The sequence below is a fragment of the Prionailurus viverrinus genome, chromosome F1, assembly GCF_022837055.1.
Source record: "Prionailurus viverrinus isolate Anna chromosome F1, UM_Priviv_1.0, whole genome shotgun sequence".
Classification (NCBI taxonomy): Eukaryota; Metazoa; Chordata; class Mammalia; order Carnivora; family Felidae; genus Prionailurus; species Prionailurus viverrinus.
This window is the reverse complement of record NC_062577.1, coordinates 13,199,223-13,217,167: the sequence shown is the minus strand read 5'-3', so window position 1 is coordinate 13,217,167 and position 17,945 is coordinate 13,199,223. Positions and strand designations below refer to the sequence as shown.

The 17,945-nt window shown below is 43.3% G+C and overlaps 1 protein-coding gene across 4 annotated transcripts in view; it reads left to right on the top strand.

Moving 5' to 3' along the window:
• Nucleotides 1-2,818: 2,818 nt before the first annotated feature.
• The window catches only part of ANKRD45 (ankyrin repeat domain 45), a 49,333-nt gene continuing 34,206 nt past the window's right edge, over nt 2,819-17,945 (top strand). For 2 of the 4 annotated variants that reach the window (XM_047840318.1, XM_047840316.1), the window contains exons 1-3: nt 4,406-4,439; nt 4,872-4,971; nt 9,252-9,618. In XM_047840318.1, coding sequence (XP_047696274.1) covers nt 4,969-4,971; nt 9,252-9,618 — 370 coding nt within the window. In that variant the 5' untranslated portion in view covers nt 4,406-4,439; nt 4,872-4,968. Of the gene's footprint in view, nt 2,827-4,405; nt 4,440-4,871; nt 4,972-9,251; nt 9,619-17,945 lie in introns of those variants that run through there. The other 2 variants (XM_047840317.1, XM_047840319.1) reach the window with 2 other exon arrangements.

Sequence of the window (17,945 nt, the reverse complement as noted above, 5' to 3'; positions counted from 1 at the left end):
CTCCACGCCCGGTGCTGCTCGCTATGGCTCACTATGGCTGAAGCCGTTCTTGTACCTGAGAGAAAGGGGTCACACAAACACAAACACCCGCCAGGCCCTGGGTTCCCTGCTCAGAAACTCCCGGGGAAGTTCCGAGGGATAGGAGACACAAAATGGGTAGTGCCCCTGCTTGCCCCAGGCCTCCACGCCCAGGGCTGCTCGCCCCGGGCCTCCTCGCCAGGGGCTGTCTCTTACCATGGCTCATCAGGGCTGAAGCCTCTCCCTTGACCTGAGAGAAACGTGTCAGAGTATCCCACACAGCCTCCAGACCATGGGGTCTCAGCTGAGAAACTTAGGGGAAGGTGGGAGAAGTGGGAGACACAGAATCCCAAGCAGCCCCTCCAGGGGCTATGCAGCAAGCACAAAATCCCAAGGAGACATATGCCTGAATCCTAAACAGCCAACAAACCCGACCACTCAGCTCTGAAACTCCCGGATTAGGACCGAGGGATGAGAGACCCAGAATCCCAAACACCTGCTACGAGCCCCGGTCTCCAGGCCTTGAGTCATTGCCATGGCTAACCATGGCTGAAGCCGCTCCCTGCACCTGAGAGAAAGGGGTCACAGAACCCGAAACAGCCTCCAGACACTGGGGTCTCAGCTCAGAAACTCCCCAGAAAGTTCCGAGGGATTGGAGACACAGAATGGGAAGTGCCCTGCTCGCCCCGGGCCTCCCCGCCCGGGGCTGTCTCTTACCATGGCTCATCAGGGCTGAAGCCTCTCCCTTGACCTGAGAGAAACGTGTCAGAGTATCCCACACAACCTCCAGACCATGGGGTCTCAGCTGAGAAACTTACAGGGAAGGTGGGAAAAGTGGGAGACACAGAATCCCAAGCAGCCCCTCCAGGGGCTATGCAGTGAGCACAAAATCCCAAGGAGACATATGCCTGAATTCTAAACAGCCAACAAACCCTTCCTCTCAGCCCCGAAACTCCCGGGTTAGGACCGAGGGATGCAGGACCCAGAATCCCAAACACCTGCTATGAGCCCCGGCCTCCAGGCCCTGAGTCATTACCATGGCTCACCATGGCTGAAGCCACACCCTGTACCTGAGAGAAAGGGGTCACAGAATCCCAAACAGCCTCCAGACACTGGGGTCTCAGGTCAGAAACTCCCCAGAAAGTTGCAAGGGATTAGACACACAGAATGGGAAGTGCCCTGCTTGCCCCGGGCCTCCTTGCCCGGGGCGCTCCCCCCCCCCTCGCGCCTCCTCACCCAGGGCTGTTCCCCCCCCCCCCCCCCCCCCCCCGCGCCTCCTCGCCTCCTCGCCCTGGGCCTGAGAGAAAGAGGTCACAGAACCTAAAACAGCCTCCAGACACTGGGGTCTCAGCGCAGAAACTCCCCTGAAAGTTCCGAGGGATTGGAGACACAGAATGGGAAGTGCCCTGCTCGCGCCGGGCCTCCTCACCCAGGGTAGCTCGCCCCGGGCCTCCTCGCCTGGGGCTGCCCGCCCAGAGCCTCCTCGCCCGGTCTGTTTGACCCAGGCCTCCAGGCCCGGGGCCGCTTGCCCAGGGGCTCCTCGACCTGGGCGGCTTGCCCCGGGGCGCCTCGCCCTGGGCTGCTCGCCCCGGGGCTTCTCGCCCCGGGGCTCCTCATCCAGGGCTGCTCCTCATCTCGGGCCGGGCCTCCAGGCCCGGGACCTCTCGCCCCAGGCCTTCTCGCCCGGGGCCGCTCGCCCCGGCCTCCTCGCCCGGGCTCCTGGACCTCCTCCTCGACCGGGGCGCTCGACCAGGGCCTCCAGGCACGGGGCCGCTCCCCCAGCGCCTCCTTGCCCAGGGCTGCTCGCCCGGGGCCTCCTCGCCCAAGGTTGTCTCTTACCATGGCTCATCAGGGCTGAAGCCTCTCCCTGGACCTGAGACAAACCGGTCAGAGTATCCCACACAGCCTCCAGACCATGGGGTCTCAGCTGAGAAACTTACAGGGAAGGTGGGAAAAGTGGGAGACACAGAATCCCAAGCAGCCCCTCCAGGGGCTATGGAGCGAGCACAAAATCCCAAGGAGACATATGCCTGAATCCTAAACAGCCAACCAACCCTTCCTCTCAGCTCCGAAACTCCCGGGTAAGGACCGAGGGATGCGAGACCCAGAATCCCAAACACCTGCTACGAGCCCTGGCCTCCAGGCCTTGTGTTATTACCATGGCTCACCATGGCTGAAGCCGCTCCCTGTACCTGAGAGAAAGGGGTCACAGAACCCGAAACAGCCTCCAGACACTGGGGTCTCAGCTCATAAACTCCCCAGAAATTTCCGAGGGATTGGAGACACAGAATGGGAAGTGCTCCGCTTGCCCAGGGCCTCCCCGCCCGGGGCTGCTCGCCCTGGGCCTCCCCGCCCGGGGCTTCTGGCCCCGTGCCTCCAGGCCCAAGGCTGCTGGCTCCGGGCCTCCCCGCCCGTGGCTGCTCGTCCTGGGCCTCCAGGCCCGCAGCTGCTCGCCCTGGGCCTCCATGCCCGGGGCTGCTTGCCCCGGGACTGCTAGCTCCGGGCTTCGTAGCCCGGGACTGCTCGCTCCGGGCCTCCTTGCCCCAAACACCGGACAGATCCTGGGTTCTCTGCTCAGAAACTCCCGGGGAAGGTCTGAGGGATTGGAGACACAGAATGGGTGGTGCCCCTGCTCGCCCCGGGCCTCCAGGGCATGGAGGCCCGGGGCGAGCAGGGGCACTACCCATTCTGTGTCTCGCATCCCTCGGACCTATCCGGGGAGTTTCTGAGCTGAGACCCCAGGGTCTAGAGGCAGTTTGGGATTCTGTGACCCCTTTCTCTCAGGTACATGGAGTGGCTTCAGCCATGGTGAGCCATGATAAGTGACTCTGGGCCTGGAAGCCGGGGCTGAGAGCGGCTGCTTGGGATGCTGTGTCTCGCATCCCTCGGACCTATCCCGGGAGTTGCTGAGCTGAGACCACAGGGTTTGTTGGCTTTTTGGGATTCAGGCATGTGTCTCGCTTGGAATTTTGTGCTTGCTGCACAGACCCTTGAGGGGCTGCTTGGGATTCTGTTTCTCCCATTTCTCGGACCTTCACGGGAGTTTCTCAGCTGAGACCCCACGGTCTAGAGGAAGTTTGGGATTCTGTGACCCCTTTCTCTCAGGTACAAGGAGCGGCTTCAGCCATGGTGAGCCATGGTAATGACTCAAGGCCTGGAGGCCGGGGCTCGTAGCAGGTGTTTGGGATTCTGGGTCTCGCATCCCTTGGTAATAACCCGGGAGTTTCTGAGCTGAGACCACAGGGTTTGTTGGCTTTTTGGGATTCAGGCATGTGTCTCATGTGGGATTTTGTGCTCGCTGCACAGCCCCTGGATGGGCTGCTTGGAATTCTGTGTCTTCCATCCCTCGGAAATTCCCCGGGAGTTTCTGAGATGAGACCCCAGCGTCTGGAGACTTTGTGGGGTTCTGTGACCCCTTTCTCTCAGGTACAGGGAGCAGCTTCATCCTTGGTAAGCCATGGTAATAGACTCATTGCCTGGAGGACGGGGCTCGCAGCAGCTGCTTGTGATTCTGTGTCCCGCATCCCTCGGACCTAACCCGGGAGTTTCTGAGCTGAGACAACAGGGTTTGTTGGCTTTTTGGGATTCAGGCATGTGTCTCGCTTGGGATTTTGTGCTTGCTGCACAGCCCCTGGAGTGGCTGCTTGGGATTCTGTGTCTCCCATTTCTCGGACCTTCCCCTGAAGTTTCTCTGCTGAGACCCCAGGGTCTGGAGGCTGTATGGGATTCTGTGACCCCTTTCTCTCAGGTACAGGGAGAGGCTACAGCCATGGTGAGCCATGGTAAGTGACTCAGGACATGGAGGCCCGGGGCGAGCAGGATCACTACCCATTCTGTGTCTCCAATCCCTCAGACCTTCCCCGGGAGTTTCTGAGAAGAGATCCCAGGGTCTGGCGGGTGTTTGGGATTCTGTGACCCCATTCTCTCAGGTACAGGGAGCGGCATCAGCCATGGTAAGGCATCATAAGTGACTCAGGGCCTGGAGGCCAGGGCTCGCAGCAGCTGTTTGGAATTGTGTGGCTCGCATCCTTCAGACCTATCCCAGGAGTTTCTGATCTGAGACTGAAAGGGCAAGCCTATGCTGGCCGACTCCATCTTGTTCTGTGTCCTCCACCTTGAGTGACTATGTCCCCGACATGACCCCTTTCCCGGGAAAATCGCAGAAACCTCAGACCGCGCCTCCTCCCCTTGAGTAACCTCCTGCTCACCCCTTCAAACTTCCTGATCAAAACACACCCAGCGACCTGCGTAACAGGACTCCGACCCTTACCCAGCCAATCGGCCGAGGCCACGACCCTTCCCCAGCCAATCGGCTGAGGCCACAGCCATTACCTCACCAACTGCCCCTAGACCCCTATAAAACCTTTGTGCTTTTGAAACTCGCTCTCTCTCCCTGGTATCTCACCGCTGCGTCGGTGCAGGTAGGGGATTGAGCTCCAGCTAGCTAGAATAAAGGCTCTTTTGCTTTTGCATCGGACTCGGCTCCCTAGTGGTCTTTGGGGATCACGAATTCTGGGCATAACAAGACCACAGGGTTTGTTGGCATTTTGTGATTCTAGCTTGTGTCTCCCTTGGGATTTTGTGCTCGCTGCACAGCCCCTGGAGTGGCTGCTTGGGATTCTGTGTCTCCCATTTCTCAGTCATCCCCGGGAGTTTCTGAGCTGAGACCCCAGGTTCTGGAGGCTGTTTGGGATTCTGTGACCCCTTTCTCGCAGGTACAGGGAGTGGCTTCAGCCATGGTGATTCAGGACCTGGAGGTGATTCAGGACCTGGAGGCCCGGGGTGAGCAGCCCCAGGCGAGGAGGCCTGGGCTGAGCAGGGGCACTACCTATTCTGTGTTTCCAATCCCTCAGACCTTCCCCGGGAGTTTCTGAGCAGAGAACCCAGGATCCGGCGGGTGTTTGGGATTGTGTGACCCCATTCTCTCATGTACCGGGAGCGGCTTCAGCCATGGTAAGGCATAGTAAGTGACTCAGGGCCTGGAGGCCGGGGCTCTCAGAGACTGCTTGGGATTGTGTGTCTCCCATTTCTCAGAACTTCCCAGGGAGTTTCTGAGCTGAGACACCAGGGTCTGGACGCTTTTTGGGATTCTGTGACCTGTTTCCTCAGGTACAGGGAGCGGCTTCAGCCATGGTGAGCCATGGTAAGTGACTCAAGGCCTGGAGGCCCGGGGCAGCCCCGGGGTCAGGAGGCCCGGGGCAGCCCCGGGGTCAGGAGGCCAGGGGCGAGCAGCCCCGGGCGAGGAGGCCCGGGGCGAGCAGCCTGGAGGTAATAAATATCAAAATAACATACATGCAAGTATGCCCCATAATGCAATGTTCCCAGGACAAATTATCCATTACTACTGAACAATAAGTTATTTGGTTACCCTACTAATAGAAATTATATATATATTTACATTTGGAAAATTGAAACGAGATATAAACTAATATATATAATACAAATAAAAATTATATGTACTAAGAACGCTGAGTGGCTCAGGTTAAGCATCTGACTTCGGCTCAGGTCATGATCTCTCAGTTTGTGAGTTTGAGCCCCAAGTCGGGCTCTGTGCTGACAGCTCAGAGCCTGGAGCCTGCTTTGGATTCTGTGTCTTCCTCTCTCTCTGCCCCTCCCCTGCTCTCTCTCTCTTCTCTCTCTTTCTCTCTCAAAAGTAAATAAACATTAAAACAATTTTTTAAAAAAATTATATACTATATACAATATAACATATTAAATTATATATAAGTATTTGGACAGGACACCTACCTCCTGGTCTAAGTTAGCTGTGCAAGCTAATGGCTCTGTGCATGCTTGCAATCCAGTGAGAAGGAATTACACTTTCCTAGAAGTTTCATACTATATCACTACTTACATCTTATGTGTACTATTTGTACATATGGCCACACCATGTTGCAAGGGAGACTGGGAAATAGTTGTATTCCAATATAAATATTGTTGTTTTTTTTAAAATGTGTGATTAAAAGAATAAAGAACAGGGCTCTATTCCTAAAGAAGGGGAGATCAGATTTGGGAGAAGACAGCTGTGTCTGAGTAATGTATCAGGGGCCCATATGATAACGAGGAGCCTAGAGATGAGCAGGAAACCAAGGCAGCTCTGGAGGGGCAGACTGCAAGAACCAAAGCAGGTACCCAGGAGGAAGTTTGATCAGTACACTCTTGTTGTCACTGTGTCGAATGACTAGCCTCATGTTCATATGTCCCATGTTCATATGTCCCAGAATCAAGATCCTGGTCACTTACATGTGAAAGCTAAAAAAACTGAACTCACAGAGAATAGATGGGTGGTTGCCAAAGGTGGAGTTAGGGGTCGGTGAAATGGGTAAAGGGGGTCAAAAGGTAAAAACTTACAGTTATAAGATGCATATGTTCTGGGAATGTTCTGTACAGCACAGTGACTATAGCTAACAATACTGTATTGAATTCAATACAATACTGCATTGTATTTGAAAGTTGCTAAGAGATTAAATTTTAAAAGTTTGCATCACGAGAAAAAAGTTGTGTAATTCGGTCAGGTGATAGATGTTAACTTATTTTATAATCATTTTGTATTCATTTTATGATATATACACAGATCAGATTATTATGTTTTATACCTTAAACTAATACAATGTTATATGTTAGTAAAAAATGCAGCGATCAAAAAAAAACAACACTAAAAGAAGTGTCAAGATCCTGGGACTGAGCAGCTGATTGGTCGAGCCTAATTTGTGTTCTTGCCTCCAAGCTTGTGCTGTGATGGAGAGGAGGAGGGTCTTGTATCTGGCCTTCATGGTGGGACGTTAGCCTTCTCTTCCACTAGAATTCTCTCAATTGGGGTTCTCTAAGAATACGTGTGTGTGTGTGTGTGTGTGTGTGTGTGTGTGTGTGTGTGTGTGTGTGTGTGTTGGGGGTGGAGAGTTAGCTGATGAACCATTTCCACCTTTAAATTTCTTGTTATGTGAGAAAATAATCTTTTACTTTTAGAAGTTGATCTTACTATTTTTCTGTTATTTGTAACCAAAAAATTCCTAACTTCAACAGCCTACAAGTATATACATTTAGTGAAGGTAGAGATTAGGGTAGGGCTATGTGAGATAGAGATGTTATTCTGCCTTAGTAGATTTCCCTTCCTTCTGACTTCTGAATGACCAAATCTTTCCCATTCTCTATGGCCCAGCTTAAATGCCATATTCTTTACTAAATATATGAAGCCATTTATCCCATTTCCTGTGTCTTCCCCCTACCCTCCCACCATAAACATGATCCTGAATCTTGTGTTGAATTTTGCTTTTCTTCTTTTTTTAAAAAAAAATTTGTAATGTAAATTTCTGAAAGGGAGAGAGAGGGAGACACAGAATTTGAAGCAGGCTCCAGGCTCTGAGCTGTCAGCACAGAGCCTGACGCAGGGCTTGAACCCACGAACTGCAAGATCATGACCTGAGCTGAAGTCGGACACTTGATTGACGGAGCCACCCAGGTGCCCCTTGCTTTTCTTCTTTTTTAAAAACTAGTGTTACTGAGTCTATTCACATTCCTAAAAAGTCCACTTTAATTTTAATTGCTTTGAACTTTACAAAAATAGATCTTGATACATATAGTCTTTTGGATTTACTTTTTCCTACTAATATTGTGTTGCTAAGATTCACTCATATCGTTGTGTGCTTCAACTATTTATTTTTGTGTGACAAATTACCCCCAGACTTGGTAGCTTAAAACAGCACACATTCTTTATCTCCCAGTTTCTCTGACTCATGAATCAGGGCACAACTTAGCTAAATCTTTTACTTTAGTGTCTCTCATGAGGCTACAGTCAAGGTGTTGCTTGGGACCACAGTTATCTCAAAGTTGACCTGGGGCAGATCCACCTCCAAACTCTATCAATGATTGTTGTCAGAGTTAAGTTCCTCATGGGCTAATGGATTCAGGACTTCCATTCCTTACTGGCTGTTGGCCAGAGGTTGCCCTCTGTTCCTTGAGAGGTGGCCCTGCCCATCATACTATGTGAGAAGAGCCAGGGAGAGAATACCAACAAGACCTAAGTCACAGTCTGTTATAACTAAATTATGGAAATAACATCTCATCACTGTTGCTGTATTCTCATTAGAAGAGAGTTGCTATATCCAGCCTGCATTCAAAGGGAGGGAATTACACAAGGGTATGAATACCAGGAGGCAGGGTGAGGGTCATTGGGAGCCGTGTTATAATCTGACCACATGGTATCACCCTAATTTATTCATTTAACTACTATATATTATGTTGTGTGAATATGCCACAGTTTATGCTCCTGTTTGTGGGCTTTGTTTTTTTTTCCTGCCTGGGATTTTTGTTGTTTTGAACAGTGATGCTACAAGCATTCTTTTTTTTTTTAAATATTTAAAAAAAATGTTTATTTATTTATTTGGGGAGAGAGGGGCAGAGAGAGAGTGCTAGCAGGGAAGGGGCAGAGAGAGAGGGAGAGAGAATCCTAAGCAGGCTTCATACTGTTAGCATGGAGCCGGACTTGGGGCTCAGTCTCCTGAACTGTGAGATCATGACCTGAGCCAAAATCAGGAGTATGAGGCCTAACCACCTGAGCCACGCAGGTGCCCCTACGAATATTCTTATACATATGAAGAGGACTGTGCTACTGTTCTCTGAATCATTACCAATTTAATATGTGTTCTGCCAGAAGGAACACTAAGAATTCCATGATTAATTGTACCTGGAATTAATCTCATCCCTTCTGAACTACCATAGCATACTTCATGTCTTATGATACTTAACACTTGTTACCTTTTATCACACTTATTTTGTGCATGTGATATTTTCTCCTTTGAAATAGTCACTGAGGCCAGGAAATAAATTTGATTCTTCTTTGTAATTTACTTAGTGCCTACATAGCATGTAGTATATTAGTAAGCTTTCAGTAAGCATTACTGAGTGAATAATTCTGTCAGTGTCAGTACCTAACGTTTAAAGTTTTAATCTGGCTCCGATAATCCCACTATATTTCTCACTTTTCCCCAACATGGACCCTTGTTTAGGCAGGTGAGTCTCTTTAACATTCTTTTCAATTTCTCTTTCAATCTTTTCCTAATGAATCTAGCCCACGTTGATCTGTTTCTTCTTCTGTTCCTGTTGAATTTACTGTTATAATTATTTTTAGCCAGTTAAGTATTTTCATCCTATCTGTATTATCAGCTGACTAATGGAATAAACAAATACTGATTTGTTTGAGAGATTTCTATTACTTTTTTTTTTTTTTGCCTCAGGTAATTTTGGAGTTAATGGAGCCAGACGGACCTCCAGAGTCAGAGAGTTCAGAAAGATCAATATTTTTCTCACAGCAAGAAGAAGATGATGAAGAAGAAGGTGATGATGAAGGAGAAGCAAAAGAACCAGAAGAAACAGGCACCCTTAATCCTGTCTTACAACCTGCCCTCACAGGGGATGTAGAAGGTTTGCAGAAGATTTTTGAGGATCCTGAGAACCCTCATCATGAACAGGCCATGCAGCTACTCTTGGAAGAAGACATCATTGGGAGAAATTTGTTGTATGCAGCTTGCATGGCTGGGCAAAGTGATGTGATTAGAGCTTTGGCAAAATATGGTGTGAATCTGAACGAAAAAACCACCAGAGGTATTTTGTCTTTTTTCTCTCATCAGTATTACCTATGACTACCTAAAGATGCTATGTACTATATTTAAAGTTGGATGAATTTGCTATGCCTGCTTATATTTTACATATATTATATACATATGCGTATATATGAAAATGTGGGTATCTGTGTACATGATGATATAGCTCAGTAGATAAGTATGTAGACTTCACTCATGATTAGCAGTGTGACTTGGGCAAGTTACCTAATGTTTCGGTGCTTCTGTTTCTTCATCTGCAAAATGGGGATAATGATTGTATTTTCCTTGTAGGATGCTGTGTGGATTAAAAAAGACAGTAAATATAAATATCTTATCACTGTAATTGGCACATGCTAAGTTGATATATAACAAGTGCTTAACAATAATATTATCACTCTTTTGAAGATTTTTTAGTTTTGTAGTCATGATCTAATTATCTCTTTTTATTCAGCCACCTTTTTTTTTTCAGGTTGCAAATATGTTCATTGAAGAAAATTAAAAATAACAATGACTTCCAGAAAATAGGGAATATGCATTTAAAAACATTTTAAAATATTTTTTAATGTTTATTTATTTTGAGAGAGAGAGAGAGAAACAGAGAGAGACAGAGTATCAACAGGAGAGGGGCAGAGATAGGGAGTCACAGAATCTGAAGCAGGCTCCAGGCTCTGAACTGTCAGCACAGAGCCTGATGAGGGGCTCAAATTCATGAACTGCAAGATCATGACCCGAGCTGAAGTCGGATGCTTAACCAACTGAGCCACCAGGTGCCCCCGCCAAGAATTTTTCTTAAGTATTTATTTATTTTTGAGAGACAGAGTGAGAGGAGGAGGGACAGAGAGGGAGGGAGACACAGAATCCGAAGCAGGCTCCAGGCTTTGAGCTGTCAGCACAGAGCCTGAGGCGGGGCTTGAACTCACAAACCTTGAGATCATAACCTGAGCCAAAGTCGGATGCTTAACTGACTGAGCCACCCAGGCGCCCCAGGAATATGTATTTTCTTAATGCTCCCATGGAACATTTTAAAAAATTGATCACAATTAAGTCCATAAAGGAAGTCTCAACAAATATCAAAGAATCTAGAGCATGTGTCTTTGTTCTCTAAACATAACTAAATAAGATTAGAAAGTAGTAACAAAAAGAGAACTGAAAATCCCCTATAATTTGGAAAACAGAAGCACTCTTTAAATTATATGTTGGTCGTAGAAGATACACTAGAAGTTATGAAATATTTAGGTGACAAGAGGATCACTCCATGTCAGAACCTGTGGAATAAAACTAAAATTTAAATTCTAGCTTAATACATATAATAGAATATAAGAAACATTGAAAATCATAAGCAAGGCATTTAACTCAAGGAATTAGAAAAAAAGAACAACTGAGTAATCCAAAGAAAGTAGAAGAAGAGTAGGAAAAAAGTAGAAGTAATGATATTGAAAATAAAGAACCAATAGAGAGGATCAACAAAACCAAAATCTGCTTGGGAATGCAAACTGGTGCAGCCACTCTGGAAAACAGTATGGAGGTTCCTCAAAAAATTAAAAATAGACCTACCCTATGACCCACCAATTGCACTACTAGGTATTTATCCAAGGGATACAGGTGTGCTGTTTCAAAGGGACACATGTACCCCAATGTTTATAGCAGTACTATCAGCAATAGCTAAAGTATGGAAAGAGCCCAAATGTCCACTGACTGATCAATGGATAAAGAAGATTGTATATATGTGTATATACAATGGAGTATTACTTGGCAATCAAAAAGAATGAAATCTTGCCATTTGCAACTACGTGGATGGAACTAGAGTGTATTATGCTAAGTGAAATTACTCAGAGAAAGACAAATATCATATGACTTCACTCATATGAGGACTTTAAGACACAAAACAGATGAACATAAGGGAAGGGAAGCAAAAATAATATGAAAACAAGGAGGGGGACAAAACATAAGAGACTCTTAAATATAGAGAACAAACAGAGGGTTGTTGGAGGGGTTGTGGGAGGGGGGATGGGCTAAATGGGCAAGGGGCTTAAGGAATCTACTCCTGAAATCATTATTGCACCATGTGCTAACTAACTTGGATGTAAATTATAAAAAATAAATAAACTGTAGAAAGTAAACAACAGCAACAACAAAAATCCCAAATCTGCTTTCAATACAGTTGAAAAACCTTTGATAATATTGGGTGATTTTTGATATTTGATAATATCAGAGAGATCGAGAGCATAAATAATATTTGGAATTTTTAAAAATAGAGCATTCACAAAGGAAAAGCTAAGACTTCAAAAATCATTAGAAAATATTATAAATAACTATGACAATACATTTGGAAACTTGGATGAAATAGACAATATTCTTACAAAGTGTAAATTACCAAAATTAATTCAAGAAAAAAATAGAAATCTTGACTAGATCAATGGTTATTTTGAAAAAAAAAATGAGTAAGTAATAAAAATAGGCCTCCTTTCTCCACCCCCACCTTACTCTAGGCTCAGATATTTTAAAAGATAAGGTTTATTGCACTTTTAGAGAATAGGTAATCTCTAGCTTATACAATGTTCAGAGAATATAAAGAGTTGGAAAACTGCTTAATTTATTTTATGAGAGATAGAACTTTTATAGCAAAACTAGTTAAGGAGAGTAGTAGAAAGAATAATTATAGGCCAATTTCATAACAAAGATTCAAACATCTTAAAATATTAACAAATTGAATCTAAGATTGTGTATTACAAAATGTATTGTACTAGGTTGGATTTATCCCATTAATGCAAGGTTGATTTTAACATTAGACAAAATATTAGTGTAATTCACTACATTAAAAGACTAAATGAACAAAATTGCACAATCATTTCAATAGATGTAGAAGAGTCTTTTTGAAAACAATGTTGCATTCATTCATCATGAAAGCTCTTAGGGAAATAGAAGAAACCTTCCTTAAAGCTCTCTATCAAAAACCTGAAGCAAGGTTACCTGATATTGAATCTTTAGAAACATTCATTAAATCAGAAACAAGACTGATATTCACTATCATGGCTTTTATTTGTCATTATAGTGGCAGTCCTAGCTAGTACAGTAAGACAAGAAAAATAAATAAGAGACCTAACACTGTACTGTACTGGAGCTGGCTTTAACCTGCTCTTGCAAGCTGATTGTTAAAATTTCAGGGGGTTTGTAATTCGTTGACATCGCATTGGTAGCTTGAAGTTGGCCATGTTAGGAGTATATATATATATATCATGGAAATTGCTAATGGTACAAATCAAGGATTTCTTCCCAGAGACCTATTTGGTAAATATTTACCAGTAGACTACTGAATATAAGGATCTGAGTGGAAGAAATGAAACTCCCTCCAAGGGAGTGTACTATTAGTACTAATAGAATTTAATTTAGCAAGAATATGAACATAAGACCAATATCCCACATCAGTAGCTTTCTATAAACCATCAATGATCAGAGACTGTAATAAAAATACAAATCTTATTCACAGCAAAACTACAGAGATTAGGAATAAATCTGATAAAAGAATTGCAAGATATTTATGGCAAAAACTTTAAACTTTATTGAATTACATCAAAGAATACCCAAATTAAATATATGTTTTAGACAGTGAGATTAAATATCATAAAGAGGCAATTTCTTCCAAATTAACTTATCAATCTAATTAATATCACATTAAGGTTTTTAAAAAATACAAACTGAGAAGCTGACCCTAAATTTCAGTGGGGAAATGATGAGCTATTTAATATGTGGAAAACAGTGGTTATTCATCTGGAAAAAAGTTAAATTAGATCCTACGTTGTACTGTGCACAAAAATCAATTACAGTTTCATGCAAGATATGAATGTGAAAGAAAACTTCAAACTCTGTGAAACATAGAGGAGGATTGTTATATTCTTGAGATATCACTCAGTATCTTAAAATAAGACATGAAAACAAAGCTATTAAAGGAAAAATATATATATAAACATACATGTGTATATATATATATGTTTTTTTTTCTTTTTTTTTTTTCTTTTTTTTCTTTTTTTTTTTTTAAAGTTTATTCTTTTTTTTTTTTTTTTTTTTAAATTTTTTCAACGTTTATTTATTTTTGGGACAGAGAGAGACAGAGCATGAACGGGCGAGGGGCAGAGAGAGAGGGAGACACAGAATTGGAAACAGGCTCCAGGCTCTGAGCCATCAGCCCAGAGCCCGACGCGGGGCTCGAACTCACGGACCGCGAGATCGTGACCTGGCTGAAGTCGGACGCTCAACCGACTGCGCCACCCAGGCGCCCCTATATATATGTTTTTTAAATGTTTGTTTATTTATTTTGAGTTTATTTATTTATTTTGAGTGAGAGACAGAGCAGAGAAAGGGGCAGAGAGAGAGGATCCCAAGAGATAGGAACAAACAATTCATGGAAGAGAAATGTTCATGGCCAATAGGTATATAAAAATGTCCTCAAATTCACTATTAAAATGCAAATTTCAACAATGAGCTACCGCTACTGGTAGCTTGATAAAAATGTTAATATCTGACAGCATTGAGTACTGGTGAAGGTAGGGGAAGTGGAAATTCTTTTACTCTGCTGGAAGGAGTGTAAATTGTATAACCACTTTGAAGAACATTTATATAAAGTTGCAAATAGATGTACCCTATGATCTAGAATCCCATTTCTAGATATATATCTTTGAGAAAATCTCACACATCTCACAAGGAAACATGTACGAAGATGATTATTCAAGTACAGTAGTTTCCTCTTATCCCTGGGGCATACATTCTAAGACCCTGGTGGCTACTTAAAACTGCAGATAGTACCAAACCCTATATATACTATGTTTTTTTTCTATACATATATATTCTATGATAAAGTTTAACTTATAAACTAGGTACAGTATGAGATTAATAATAACTAATAATAAAATAGAAAAATTATACTATAATAAAAGTTATGTAAATGTGTCTCAAAATACCTTATTGTACTGCACTCACCCTTCTTGTGATGATATGAGATGATAAAATGCCTATGTGATGAGATGAAGTGAATGACGTAGGCATTGTGACATAGCAATAGGATGCTATTGACCTTCTGATGGTACATTGGAAGGAGGATCATCTGCTTCCAGACCGTTGTTGGCTGCAGGTGCCCAGAACTGTGAAAAGTGAAATTGCGGATAAGGGGGGACCACAGATAGTTCCTGACTTAATGATGGCTTGTCTTACAATTTTTCAACTTTATAATGGTGTGAAACTGATACACATTCAGTACAAACCACACTTTGAATTTTGATCTTTCCTCAGTCTAGCAATAAGCAGTGTGATACTTTTGTGATCCTGGCAGCAACCTGCAGCTCCCAGTCAGCCATATGCTCATGAGGGAAATAACCAATACTTATAGCCATTCTCTGCCCATACAACCATTCTCTTTCTTTTGTCCTTTCCTTCCTTCCCTTCCCTTCCCTTCCCTTTTTCTTTCTTTCTTTCACTTTCAAACGGTTTTATTTTACAAGGTAAAACTTAACACATGGTTTTATTTTATTTGTTATTTGTTTATTTATTTACTGTACATCCAAGTTAGTTGGTATATAATGCAATAATGATTTCAGGAGTAGAATCCAGTGACTCATCCCCTACATATAACACCCAGTGCTCATCCCAAGTGTCCTCTTTAATGCCTCTTGCCCATTTAGCCCCTCCCCTGACCCACAACTCCTCCAGTGACCTTGAGTTTGTTCTCTGTGTTTGAGTCTCTTATGTTTTGCCCCCTCCCTGTTTTTCTATTATTTTTGCTTCCCTTCCCTTATATTTATCTGTTTTTTATCCTAAATTCCACCTATGAGTGAGGTCATATGATATTTTCTTTTTCTGACCAATTTCGCTTAGCATAATACACTCTAGTTCCATCCATGTTGTTGCAAATGGCAAGATTTCATTCTTTGATTGCCAAGTAATACTCCATTGCATGTATGTGTGTGTGTGTGTGTGTGTGTACATTATTATTATTATTATTATTATTATATATATATATATATATACCACATCTTTATCCATTCATTCAATGATGGACATTTGAGCTCTTCCCATGCTTTGGCTATTGTCGATTGTGCTGCTGTAAACATTGGGGTGCATGTGCCCCTTTGAAACAGCACATCTGCATCCTTTGGATAAATACCTAGTAGTGCAATTGCTGGGTCGTAGGGTATTTCTATTTTTAATTTTTGAGGAACTTCCATACTGTTTTCCAGAGTGGCTGCACCAGTTTGTGTTCCACCAGCAGTGCAAAAGGGCTCTTCGGCATCCTTACCAACATCTGCCGTTGCTTGAGTTACTAATTTTAGCCATTCTGACTGGTGTGAGGTGGTATCTCATTGTGGTTTTGATTTGTATTTCCCTGATGATGAGTGATATTGAGCATTTTTCCATGTGTCTGTTAGCCATCTGGATGTCTTTTTTTTGGAAAAGTGTCTATTCATGTCTTTTGCCCATTTCTTCACTGGATTATTTGTGTTTTGAGTATTGAGTTTGGTAAGTTCTTTATAGATTTTGGGTACTAACCCTTTATCTGATATGTTATTTGCAAATATCTTCTCCCATTCCATTGGTTGTCTTTTAGTTTGGCTGATTTCATACATTGTTTTAAAACATGAGCATTCACAAGTTATCAGACAGATTCATACAAAGCTGTTTACAGTGATAATGAGAGAGGAACATTTACCAATGTAAAATGTCACAGAATCAAATCACACTTGGATCTTCAGTGGTTCAGCTGCTTTACCCCACACAATAAAATATGGTCAGTGTTAAGATAAAATTCCTCTTTTGCATATTCTCTTCCTAATCAAGGGCTTCTTTATTACCATCATCCCACACAGTAGGAAAGCTGGCCACGGAGGCAGTTTCACAGTGGTTATCCTGGTCTTTGGCGATCATTATGTAGCCATCCATGCCCTAGTCTATACCCCAGCTGTTCTTGACAATCCAGGATTTATTGTTACCCGATTTTGCTTCTTCAAAACCATGGCCAACCACTGGAATATCATGTCCAGGTCTTCATTGCTGCAGTTTGGATCATAATAAATGCTTTGTTCATAGAACTGCGAAGTATCCAGGCTTGCATCTATACCAACAGAGATGGGCCCCACAGTTGCCTCTGTGATCATAAGTTTGTTCTCCCTCCTAAGGATGTCCCAGAAGCTACTTATGTTTTTTTTAAAGTTTTTACTTAAATTCCAGTTAGTTTACATACAGTATAATATTAGTTTCATGTATAAAATATAGCAATTCAACACTTCCATACATCATTCATCTCAGCAAGTGCACTCCTTGATCCCCATAACCCATTCCCCCCGCAACCTCCCCTCTGGTAACCATCAGTTTGTTCTCTATAGTTAAGAGTCTCTTTCTTGGTTTGCCTCCCTCTCTCTCTTTTTCTCCCCTTTGTTAGTTTGTTTTGTTTTTTAAATTTCACATATGAGTGATATCACATGGTATTTATCTTTTTCTGACTAACTTATTTCACTTAGTGTAATACTCCCTAACTCCATCCATGTCATTGCAAATGGCAAGATTTCATTCTTTTTGATGGCTGAGTAATATTCCATTGTATGTATGTATGTATGTATGTATGTATGTATATGTACATACATACATGACACATCTTTATTCATCCATCAGTGAACACTTGGGCTGTTTCCATAGTTTGGCTATTGTAGATAATGCTACTATAAACATTGGGGTGCATGTATCACTTTGAATTGGTATTTTAGTATTTTTTTGATAAATACCTACTGGTGCAATTGCTGGATCCTCAGTTAGTACTATTTTTAACTTTTTGAAGAACCTCCATACTTTTTTCCAGAGTGGCTGCACTAGTTGGCATTTCCACCAACGATGCAAGAGGTTTCCTCTTTCTCCACATCCTCACCAACACCTGTTGTTTCTTGAGTGGTTGATTTTAGCCATTCTGATGGGTGTGAGGTTATATCTCATTGTAGTTTTGATTTTTGTTTCCCTGATGATGAGTGATGTGGAGGATCTTTTCAGGTATCCGTATGTCTTCTTTGGAAAAGTGTCTATCCATTTCTTTTGCCCATTTTTAAATTGGATTATTCATCTTTTGAATGTTGAGTTTTATAAGTTCTTTATATATTTTGGATACTAATCCTTTATCAGATATGTCATTAGCAAATATCTTCCACCATTCCATAAGTTGCCTTTTAGTTTTGTTGATTGTTTCCTTCCCTGTGCAGAAGCTTTTTATTTTGATAAAGTCCCAATAATTTATTTTTGCTTTTGTTTCCCTTGTCTCCAGAGACAACATCTAGAAAGAAGTTGCTACTGATAGCA